This window comes from Vidua chalybeata, chromosome 1 (genome assembly GCF_026979565.1).
Source record: "Vidua chalybeata isolate OUT-0048 chromosome 1, bVidCha1 merged haplotype, whole genome shotgun sequence".
Taxonomy (NCBI): Eukaryota; Metazoa; Chordata; class Aves; order Passeriformes; family Viduidae; genus Vidua; species Vidua chalybeata.
In genome coordinates, this window is record NC_071530.1 from 81454606 (window position 1) to 81466765 (window position 12160).

Consider the following 12160-nt stretch of genomic DNA (forward strand, 5'->3'; position numbering starts at 1 on the left):
CACTGTGACTAAGCAAAAAGAAAAAACAAAACAAACTGACATGCTGTATTTTTGTGAAATGAAAGGGTAGGTAGCTACTGAACCATATTATCATAGTTATGTTATAAATGTGTATTTTATATAGGTGTATTTTTTATATGTATAATATATATAATATATATTATTATAGTTACTACAAGTACAGCCAAATATTCATGATAAAACTGTAAGTCTCTGAGTAGGAGCTGGAAATGTGAGATCTGAAAGAGGTGAGTGTTTACATTGTGAAGTGCAGCCAAATGCATGTACGGAGATCGTGGATGCATTGAATTAAGTTTTGACTTCTAGGTGAAAAATCAGCATGGATTGCCTATCAAGGAACATGAAACAACAGGAAATAAAAAGCAGTTTACTTTCAGAAGTTTAACCTTAATATTAAGGTAAAGTGGAATAGTCTTATGCATAAAGAATTATTTCCACGTGACTAAGAAAATGGAAATGTGGTTAAAGAGCTCTAGTGGAGAGAAGGTTCTGCAAACATTGCTGCCATTTTTGTTTTCTGGGAATGATGAAAACTCACAATTTTTCTCTCCTTTAGCTGACTGCTGTTCTCTGAAGTTGATATGGAGGACCTAATGTCTTTGTGTGATATAATTTGTGGCACACAAGTGGGAAGAGCCAAAAGCATAAAACAAAAGGATTGGGGTTTGAGCCTTATGACTTTGCTCTAGAACGGCTTTTCTTTTCATTTGTTCAACTTTATTTTAGGAATTGCAAACAAAGAGCACTAATGAAGTTATGAGCAAACACCTTACATATGAGGACTAAACTGTAAGACAAAAGTGTGCTAGACTAGCATGCATTTAATCTAGTTCATAGATGCACCTCTGAGGAAACAGGGAATTTTTGATTGCTAATATATTTAGCTAAAGGTCTTTACGAAATAATCCTAATAATCCCATAAAAAGAAAATTGGGAGAATGGGAAGGATACAAGAGTCAGCCAGAGACTTAAAATGAAAAACAATGTATAAAATATCCTGTAATAGGATAAAAACGTCTGTATTTTAAACACTTACTGATTAGCTTGGAGATACTGCAATCTAGAAATCTATTACTTTCTCACATGCTACTTATTTTCATTCTGAAGAGAAAATATTTTTCCTGTAGTGTATAAGCTTTGTCTAGTGTAGAGCTTTGAAATTATATTTCTACTTCCCTACCTCACTCTGCTGATGACTTTAAATATGTCTTCTACCCAGGGATAAATTTTGCCAATGTAGTGTTTAAAAGTTGGTGTTCGACCTCAACCTTTAAAAACAAAGAAACACCCTTAAAAAAAAAAAAAAAAAGTTTTTTTTCTAGGTGGATTGTTCAGCTAAATCAACATGTTTTCAAAACGAAAAGAAAAAGCCCTCCGGGGGTGAATACCATTTCGCGTAAGTTCAAAAGAGGCTTGGTACTCAGCTAGGGCAGCACACCCCTCCCACGGCGGCAGCGAAATGAACAGCTTTAAAAAGAGCGCCCTTCGTCACTCGGCGAGGCGCACAGATAAAGGCAGGGCCTTATGGAATTCTCTTTTAAAGGAACCTGATCCGTGCGCTCGCCCCTTTCGTTTTGGGATTTAGCGCTGTGTTTGGGGATCCAGTTCAGCCACGCTGAGCTTCTGCTGTCTCGCACACCTGCAGCGCTACAGGTATGTGTGGGTTTGTTTGGGTTTTTTAAAAAGTCGTGGCTTTTTTTTTTTTTTTTTTTTTCCCTCAGAAACGTAGAAAAAGCGCTTGCGAGGTGTGACTCAGCATGTTCGGGAGACTTTCATTTTATTTGCAGGCAGAGTGCATTAAATTGCAATTGGGGGTTACTTTCTTCCCTTTCCTTTAAATGCAGTCCCCTTTATTTAAATGCAATTGGGGGTTACTTTCTTCCCTTCCCTTTCTTTTCTTTTTTTTTTTTTTTTTTTTTTTTTTTTTTTTTTTTTTTTCTTTTTGAGATGATGGTTCAGAAACCTGTTATTTTCCCTCCAGAGGTGGGGAAGACCTCTGAGGAGGAAGATTCAGGAGAGTGTGTTGAAAGTGATGGTGCCACACAACAATATCTTTATATTTTTACTAGCTGTAGATTTAAGTATCTGAAAATTAATTCTTCTTTGGTGTTCCAGTAAATTCTCAAGTGTTTGCAGGTGGAAATGGTGGTACATCCTCCTAAAATAATAGCTCTGATAAATGTAAGAGGGGGAAATTAATTTTTAAGCAATCTTTCAGTAGCATCTTAGGAATGGAAAGAGATGCTGTTTGTATGTAATACAGCAGATGCAGAAACACTGAAGTGTCTTGCCTATGCTACAGAGCTTGGAAGTCTATATGGCTTATAAACCATATAAGCCAATGCTATCCCTCACAGTCTTGCATCTGGAGATATTTTCATCAGTGAATATATCTACATCCTTAAATATTTCATGTTCTATGTGTTGCTTTACATTTTATCAGATAGTATGGAATGTTTTCAATTAAAGCCTTTGAGGCTATACCAGTAAGGGCATTGTATGTGTGTTTCTGGAGTTCTGAAATACAAGTTTCTTTAATATTTAATCCCCGGTTTTGTTATATTTTCTGATTTAGTCTAATCAGAAGGAAACAGTTTGTGAATGGAAAATTAGTTATGAACTTCCTCCTATTATATATTTGCACTGTATTTTGCCTTATATTCTCATTTATTCATTCATTTTTTTCCTGGTAAACTTATTTTAAATTAGAAGTCCTATATGTGAGACCACAACACGTAGAGAAAAAAGGACACTTATGGGTGTGGCTTATTTAAAAAAGAAAAGGTAGAATACTAGATTAGATGTGTGCCCAGAGATAATACAGCTTTCAAATGTGACACAGCTTGTCTTCAGCTGATCTGAACTGATCTGGGAAATGAAATCTCCTTGTATCTGCAGTCCAGCCCTGGTGATACTGCTTGGGAGATTCTGAATTTTAAAGTCTGCAAATCCAGAATTTGTTGGCCTCTAGAATTCTGTCTAAATTTTCTGGCTGCCACATTGTTCATTGGCTTCCGTAAAACTGTCCCTTTACTGACACAAATCTTTAAGTCCCACTTGTCCAGGGACACTTCAGTAATGTGCTTTTTACTGTTTCTCTCTGTGTTTTTGACACAGTCAAGTTTGAAGATCCTTGTTTCTTTACTAGGAAAGTTTCTGTGGTAATACACATGATTTATCTGTAGAGAGCTTAGGCAGAGCTTTATCTAAATTCTTTCCATGTTATTGAATAATTTGTAGATGCTGTAGATGTGTGAATATTCACAGGATTTATTCAGGAGTTATTCAGTTGGTTAACCTAAGCTTGATGGCAGAAAATCATTAACTTGAGTCTAAGCACCTACATAAAGGTGTGTTAGATTCTGCTTGTACTTTTTGACCTTTGTGAATTACTTGTTTATTTTCATTTAAGCAATACTTTGGAAAAAATTAACCATACCCTACTCTTACCTTCTTGATAAAAGATTTGGCTCAGTTTTAAGATTTTGGTTTTTTTAATATTTGGTTTTCTTTTTTTCCTATCTTGGGGTTTTAATGCACTCTTTATTTAATATTAAAGAAATACAATTTTATATTCTGACTTGTGCTGGTACATTGTTTTTTGCATCTTTCTTAAGTATCCTTCTTCAAAAGTCTGCTCTGAGGCTAAAGCTGTTTAGAAAAAGGATTTATTGACACTGAAAATTTCAGTCATGTAGTATTTTAAGTCCCTGGATGAAAATATAATGCTTAATCTATGTGTAATTATATCTTTCTGCACAGTAGCTGTTGATTTTTTTTTTCTTTCAAAATGCTGAGTCTTGTATTAAGCCTTTACTGTCTACTAAAGAAAGCTATGCATTCCTGACAGGAAATACACATGATGAAGAGTGGAAGGACTGGCTTCATCGCTATGTAAATAGTTTGTGACGGTTGCCTTGTTGCTTGCTCATAACTTTATTTTTATTGTACTATTCACTGTAGGGCATGGAAATCCTAGCATGTACCAGGTCCCTGCTGAAGACTTCATGACATAAGAAACTCTAACAATAAACTTATTTATGTTAAATAACCCAATGGGCTTATTGACTAATGCTGCATTTTAGCTCAAACAGTAATAAGCATGTTCATCCTATTACTGTAATGATTAAAAAATTCAATAGCTGATGATACTGCTGTCTTCTGACATTTTTCAGTGTGGCATCCTTTGGTATTCACTACTGAATATTTTTTCTTCCTTAGTATCACACATGGCCAATGAATCGAGGCCCTGCCCGTGTGATATTGGAGACAGGTTTGACTATGGAGGCCGTGGGCAGGAGGTTGAAGTTGGGCACATCAAGGCATACGTCTGCAAACCTTCTGCCAGCACTGACAAAGCTGTGATTGTGATTCATGACATATTTGGATGGCAGCTCCCAAACACCAGATACATAGCTGATATGCTAACAACTAATGGATACATGTAAGAAATACTGCTGTATTCAAAGTGTCTTTTTAATAAGAAAGTTTGTTGAACCAATTGTTTCCTTTTTTTGTATAAACCATACAAGCACAAATAATTTCACAGTCTTTCTTTACCCCTTTCTCCAAGGAGCTTTCTGGTAAAGCAGTGAAAGAAGTCTAAAATAATTGAGTAGTCTTACCATAATGAGTTAGTAGGTAATCACAGAAGAAGAGGGGAGAAACAGAAAATTTTCTTATTTTGCATCTTTCATCCTCCATGAGCCTGTAGCAGCCTGCTTCTTCCCTTCCTCTGTGCAGCTTGGCTGTTATGGTAAAAATTCCAAAGAAGCTGAAGATCTTTCTGTGAAGGGAAGGTGTACTAGCTTGTGCCAAATAGAGAAACAAATTCTCAAATATGTGAAAAACATATTGAATGTCCTTTTTCCTCTGTTACTGGCTTAGTGTTCCTTCCAGGCTAAACATATGTACCATGAAAATTGTAGCTTATTTGGTTTGGTTTTGGATTTCTTTTTTTAAGTTTTGTAGAAAACCACTAAGGATTTTCAGTTACAGTTAACTATTTATCAATTACTTTATTACATTTATTAATTTATTAATAATTTTAATATTAATTTTCAAATTAAGTAATGAAATTTAACAGGGTAAAATGTAACTGGAAATTACACAAAATCTTCTTATTACATATAGAAAATTATTGAGGGTTGTTGGTATAATGCTTTGGTGTGGGTTAAGTACTATGTATTCAGCAAAAAATTTGTTGTGTAGTACATATGGCCTTCCCTTTAATCCTTTTCCAGTATTATTTCATGGACATAAAATATTTTCATTTTTCTTGCAGAGCCATCTGCCCAGATTTTTTTGTGGGACAAGAAGCTTGGAAACCTTCTAACGACTGGGCATCTTTTGATGACTGGGTGAAAACACGAGATGCCGGCAAAATAGACAAGTATAGCCATTGTTCCTCGTCCACCAAGGGGACATCTGTATTTCATAGGAATTTTTGCCTCAGTAAAAGCATAAAATTAGATCCTAAATTATTAGTGGGTCAAATACAGCTGGATGTCCACACATAGAAAGTTCGTGCAGTTCATGGGACAAGCTCATGGTTATATGCTTTGCAGATAAAAGTAGACATTTGAAGCATAAAAGTTCCCAGTGTTTGTACAGAAAGTAGAAGCAAAATGAATGAATGGAAAGGAAAGAACCAGCAAAGGCTAGAAAATGCAGCTCACTCCGGCCACTTGGATCCCTCAGGAAGGCACAAATTCAATAGATTTCAGATAGGGTGCAAATGCAAACACTGTGTAATGAGGGAACATTTCTTCTGCTCCCCATCAGATCACAGCTAGTTCAAAGCATACTGCTTTTCCACTTTTCTGTATTTTTCCCATTTTTATCTCACACATAGCTTGATTGCATAAAGTAACTGCTAATTTAGAAAAAATAATTGGAAATTTGCTTCTGCAATTTTATAAAGTATTTGTCATCCTTGTGAGAGATGTTTTGCATGTAAGTCACATTTGTGATAACAGGATGCTCTTGACTGGCTGTGGGTCTCAAAGTTTTATTTGTGTTCCTTTCTATAACTGCTGCTATTTGTGAAATTAATTGGAATGCTATTCATAAAATCACCTTATAACAATGGTCTAGGAAGACTGATTTTCTCCTTTGTCTTCTCCCCTGGAGTTTGTCTTGTATTTTAGAAATGCGTAATAGTAAAGTAGTGTTGTGGGTTGACCCCAACCAGCAGCCAACAACCTGGACTACCACTCAGTTGCTCCCACGAGAGGAACAGGGGAGAGAATAAAGGAAACAAAGCACGAAAACTCATGGGTTGAGATAAAGACAAATTGATAAGTAAGGGAAAGAGAAAAACCAGGACTGATGCAAAAGCAGTCACTTTGTCCCAGAAGCAGACTGATGCCCACCCAGACTTTCAGCAGCAGCCACCAAAGAGGCCAGAGAAACAGGCTAGAGCCTTAATTCACTTTCATTTGCATGTCTCAGAGAAGTTGATGTCGTCCTCAAGTATCTAAAGGACCAATGTGGTGCGAAGAAGATTGGTGTCGTTGGGTTTTGCTGGGGTGGAGCAGCAGTGCAACATCTGATGCTGAAAAATCCCCATTTAAAGACCGGAGTGTCCCTCTATGGTAAGCCTGAAATACCTGCTGCATTCTGAGCAGAATAACAGTGCAGGAAGCAATTCTGTAGGGCTATTGCTGTAACAAAATTCTCTGTGACTTCTAGTGAAACAAGGTCTTTTTATTATAAATAATCTGTAAGTGATTTGATTTTGCACACTCACATTTTTACACTCAAGTGTACCCAGCAAGATCTATGTACTTAAAGAGTGGCATGACCAGGATAGCACCTGTGAACATAGTGCCAAATGCCATGGCCTCACTGTAGCTGAGGTTCCTCTTGGCTGGTGATGACAAAAGGGCTTCTAGGCACATCTTCCACATCTTTTAGACAGTTGTCCCTTGTTACTAATAGGAACCATTTTTAACTCTCTGTTTTAACCCTGTACTCTCACACATTACTCAATGCATTTATACTGCCTTTGATATTTTTCTTCTTGACCTCTGTACTTCTACAGAACCCAGACTAACTTATATTGATTAGAAGTGAAAGCAAATTGAAGTGTTTTTCCAGAAAGATCATTGGGATTGTTTTGCTGCAATGATATGCTGATCAGTTGAGTCAATTCAACAGTGTTACTTGCTAATATTTTATTTTTTTGCTGTAATAATCTCAGGAATGAAAAGAGTAGCCAGGGTGGCAGCTGGTTAGTTCTACTGCAACTTTTATTCAAATGTATTTGAATAGTCAAAATTATAATGTGAATTTGTTGTGAAATCATATCAGTGTAAATATACATACACTGAAATTGTAGCCATGTACGTGGAATTATCAGTATTGATAATTATCTTAAAAATGGTGTTCCCAAGCCAGAGGTGAGCAGTTCCAAAGTGTCCATCTGTCACAGAACTCTGCTTCTGACAGTGGTCAGAAGCAGTCACTCAAAACAATCCACAAAAATGGGGCAAGTGTAACACTTTTTCCCTGATTTTTCCCACAGAACTGGTCTCAGTTGTTTTTTCACACAACTGATGTTATCTTTAATGACTTTGCAAACATTCCACAACAAAAGGGACTTTTAAGCAAAGTGTGTTAAATTCCATTACAAAATGATCAGCTGTAACTGATGAAAATGTCTCTACCTGTATAGATTCTGCAGCATTTTAGCTACTTTAGGTAGCATAGCTTCTTGTATGTATGTTTTCTTCTTCCTTAGGAGTGATCAGGCGTTTTGAGGACAAACACAGTTTGCTGCATCCTACCTTCTTCATTTTTGGTGAGAAGGATGACTTTATTCCATTGGAGCAGGTGAGCTCCTCATCAAAGATATTTGTCTTTTTAATGCTTTTTTCACGCTTGTTTTGTAATTTGGTTTTTATTGAACACAAAGTAGAAATCTAATTTGCACTTTTCTTTATCTTTCACTAATTCTTACAGTTCTTCTACATAAATTTATGCTGTTTATTCCCAAAAAATAATTACCATTACACTAAAAGCATTTTCTGTTCCTGTTTGAAAATTTGGGTGATTTTCATCAGTTCCTAGGAAAAGAGCAAGAATGCAAAGAAAGCCTTCTGACAAGTTTAAGATAGGAGACCCTTTTTAGTGATACCAATGGTCCATAAAATCTGCCTGTTCCAATGGAATCACTTGTTGCAGGAGAATTAAAAAGATCCTGTGGCTATCCTTTTCCTTTTTCCACTGTCCTACAGAAATTCTCCTTTCTGTCACTCTGTCAATAGCCTTTCTCTGGAGCCTGAGTGGAGAATGATTGGAGAAGGATGACTATCTGCCAAGGGGATCAAAGAGAAAAACGTTTTTATTGAGTGATGTTGGCTTTAACTTTCCTAGAAAAAATTCCAGCCACTTTGAACTGCTGATTTTGTCTCTGCCCCTCCTCCCTCAGCTTAAAATTAATTCAAACTCCTGCCCCAATTTTTTTATGTGAGGGCTATCAGCAGCAACTCATAGAGTGTTCACTACATGATAACCTTCTCATGATGCTGAGCAGAAGTTTTTTACCTTTACAGGCATTAATAGTAATCCAGGTAATATTTTTTTTCGTTTTATACGGTCACATGCTGGTATTTTACTGGGGAAAAAAAGCCTAGTTAAATAAAGCAAGTGCAGTAACAGAAATTTAGGTATAAGATTAGTGGAAGAGAAAACAGTGGCAAGGATAAATTGTCTGTCTTTCAGAAAAGTAAAAATGAGGACAGTTTTTGGGAATGTAAATACAGAATGTGTTAACTTTGTACTTAGAATGTTCTGTGTTACAGGTCACCTTGCTGGAGCAGAAGCTTAAACAGAACTGTAAAGTTGATTATGAAGTTAAAATTTACCCCGGACAGACACATGGGTTTGTGCATCGCAAAAGAGAAGATATCAATCCTCAAGATAAACCTTTTATTGAGGAAGGAAGACAGGATATGATCAACTGGCTGAATAAATATATTTAGATTAAATTAATGCCAATAAACAAAAACAATTGTTGTAGGAAATCAGAAAATAATACAGACTATATTGCTTAAAATGTTCTTTCAACCATAAAAATATTTTGTAAAACTCTTCTGCAGTAACACTACTTATTTGCACTTCTTAGAAATGGCTTTTCAAATGCTGAAAGCTATAAATGTAAACAAGTTTTTTAACACTTGTCTTGTATATCTTAAAATTATTAGAATTTCATGTGGCATATTTTCTGGCACCTGAAAGTTTAATTTTTTTATATCAATGTCAACATGATTAAAAGTCACTGAAACTCTGCCCATGCTTGAGAAATTCTCTCCTTAAAGCTGTGTTTAGTGTTGTTTAGCTGTGAGATTTTCAGCTTTTAGGTAAATATAGTTCTGGGTTGGAAGGCTGGGAGATTTTCTTGGAAACAGAATATCCTTTTCAGAATTCATGAAAAGGGAAGGGGAAAGACAATGGAAAGAAATGTATGTGAATAGAAAGGGAGCTGCAAAAAGTTGGGAACCATAACTGAAGAGATTAGAGGAAATCACATAATTTCACAATTATCTTGATGCAAATCCTTCAGGTCATGGTTTCAGGCAGTTGCCCTACCTACTGAACCGAATTCAGAGTTTGATCTAAACCAACCTCCAACGTTGCCTCCTCACCTCCACAAATCATTCCTTTATCATCAGGTTTCTCTCTGCTGTGCTTTCATTGGGTATTGTTATTGGTAAGGTACAGCCCATTCCTGGAGACTGGGGAACATTACCCTGTTCCAGCTCCTTTGGACTGTCCCAGTGTAATTCCCAAAAACCATGTGGTGAGATCTTGCCTGTATTTCTGATGCTGAGGGAATAGATGTGGCTAAAATACTGTACTGAACATTGCCCATTTTCCTCTCAGGTAAATACGTGTGAGCCTAGGGAACTTTCACAGAACATTGCCTTTCTAGTTGCAGCCCCTCCATGGTTTCCATTGCCCCACAACGTTTTTTCTTTTTGAGTTTGCTGCTGCCAGCCATGGCTGACAGCTCTCTCAGGAAGTCACATTCCCTCTGGCTTTTTCCTAGCTAGGGGCCTAAGTCATCTGCGGTGGAGTTGTAGCTGCATGCATGTCTGAATTCCATGATGTCTCTTCGGAGTCTCCCACCATGTGAGTCCCAGCTCAAGTCCCAAATCACCAGCACTGCTTCAACTTCAACCATCCCTCCATTTCAACCCCTTCTTCACTTCACTCCTTCTCTCCTGCAATGTACTCTGTATGTTCCATGAGAAAATAGTTCTCTCTGCAGCACACTGGCTGATGTTAAAGAGAATCTATCTTTCAAAAAGATTTCATGTGAACCTCTGAGGCAGAAATGCAAAATCTTCCTTTGCTCCTTGGTTCATGCCCTTGGTCAGTGATTATTGCTGTTCTGTGGTTTGGACACTGCACATTGTGTTTCCAACTTGCTCAATGATTTCAGGAGAGATGAGCCTTCAGTTCTTACTGGGTCCAGCCAGTGCAGGGAAAACCTCTTCAGGTCTGCAGGGCATTGTTGCCATGAGTCATGCTGGAAGAAATAGTCCCTGCACACTGGAGGTGAGAAGTTCCATGATGCCTGATCCTGCCCTTGTGCTCAATCTGTGCAGACTCCCAGAGACTTATAGACAGAGGGAAGGGCTAGACAGTGACTTCTGTGCTTCCTGCCAGTCCTGGCATGGTTCTGTTCTCAGCAGGTAGAAGAGGAACAGTTTCCCAGGAGAGAGCTGCAGACACCTCCATGCACTGGTGTGGGCACATCTGAGGTTTTTGCCTGCCCAGCTCTAGGGAATGGGAACATAATGATGCACAAACCTGCCTGGAAGGAAGCAATGTAGGTTTGTGGTTCAGGCAATCTGTAAAGTGTAAATTCAATTCCCAGCTCTGGATTCATGCCCAGATTATCAGGGTTGCTATGAGAACAGAGAGAGATGATGAAACTGAACTCTCTACAACTATTTTCTCATGTGGATTTTAAGTAAAAGAGCCCTGTTTTCTCTGAAGGTAATGTCTTGGTTGGCAAACTTGTCCAGCTTGTTTTTTTATATGAATGAACATAAAATTCTTATTCTTCTCCCTATTCTGAGGGAATAGGGCTAAATGTTGCCAAATTTTCCCTGAGGTGAGTAAGGACTGTAAAACTGAAGAGTATTTTGCCAAAATTCATTTTCCTTGGAGAATTGAGAGTCTCTTGCTGTAGGACAGGTGTTACATTTTATTATATATTTGTTTTTATAGGAAAAAACCAAAAATAGGTACATTAGAAAATGTCATTGCCAGCAGGTCAAGGGAGGTTATCCTGCTCCTCTATTCAGCTCTGGTGAGGCCACATCTGGAATGCTGTGTCCTGTTCTGGACTCCTGTGTACAAGAGAGACATGAAGCTCCCAGAGCAGGTCCAGCGGAGGGCAACAAAGATGATGAAGGGACTGGAACATCTCTCTTACAATAAGAGGCTGGGACAACTGGGCCAGTTCAGCCTCAAGAAGAGATGGCAGAGAGGGGACCTCATCAGTTTCTATAAGTATCTGAAGAGAAGAGGTCAAGAGGACAGAGCCAGGCTCTTCTTGATGGTGCCAGGCAGAAAGTGAAGTATGGGAAGTTCCACCTGAATATGGGGAAGAACTTCATTACTGTGCAGGTGACCATGGACTGGAGCAGATTGCCCAGAGTGGCTGTGGAGTCTCCCTCACTGAAGGTATTCCAGGACTGTCTGGATGCAATGCTGTGCAATGAGCTCTAGGATGAGACTCCTTGAGCAAGAAGGTTGGGCCAGATGACCTACTGTGGTCTCTTCCAACCTTACCAGTGATTCTGTGGTTCTGTAAAATACACTATCTAAGATGAAAGACTCAGAAAACTCTATACTGGCACAAGCATTTTGGTAGCATCTATTATCTTTAATCAGTTTAATATTATACTGGCTTAACTTCTATTCCAATTTGCTTACCTTTTTTACATGCTGAAGGGGAGCTTTTTTATGGGTTTCAGTTAAATCTTTATGGCAACAGTTTTTAATCCACAAAATGCTTCTTCAACTCTGTTCCTTTTTCTGCATTACTCTCTGTAAAGATCATGTTTTTTGTTGTTGTTGTTGTTGTTGTTGTTGTTGTTGTTTTTGGTGTTTTTTTTTT

At 37.7% G+C, this 12160-nt stretch overlaps 1 protein-coding gene across 1 annotated transcript; it reads left to right on the forward strand.

The window, feature by feature from the left end:
- The first annotated feature begins 1511 nt into the window (after nt 1-1511).
- CMBL (carboxymethylenebutenolidase homolog) lies at nt 1512-9315 on the forward strand. The gene is made up of 6 exons (XM_053964885.1): nt 1512-1674; nt 4243-4465; nt 5306-5413; nt 6475-6617; nt 7766-7857; nt 8829-9315. Exons 2-6 carry the CDS (start codon nt 4251-4253, stop codon nt 9006-9008), a joined length of 738 nt encoding a protein of 245 aa, XP_053820860.1. The 5' UTR covers nt 1512-1674; nt 4243-4250; the 3' UTR covers nt 9009-9315.
- The last annotated feature ends 2845 nt before the right edge of the window (nt 9316-12160 follow it).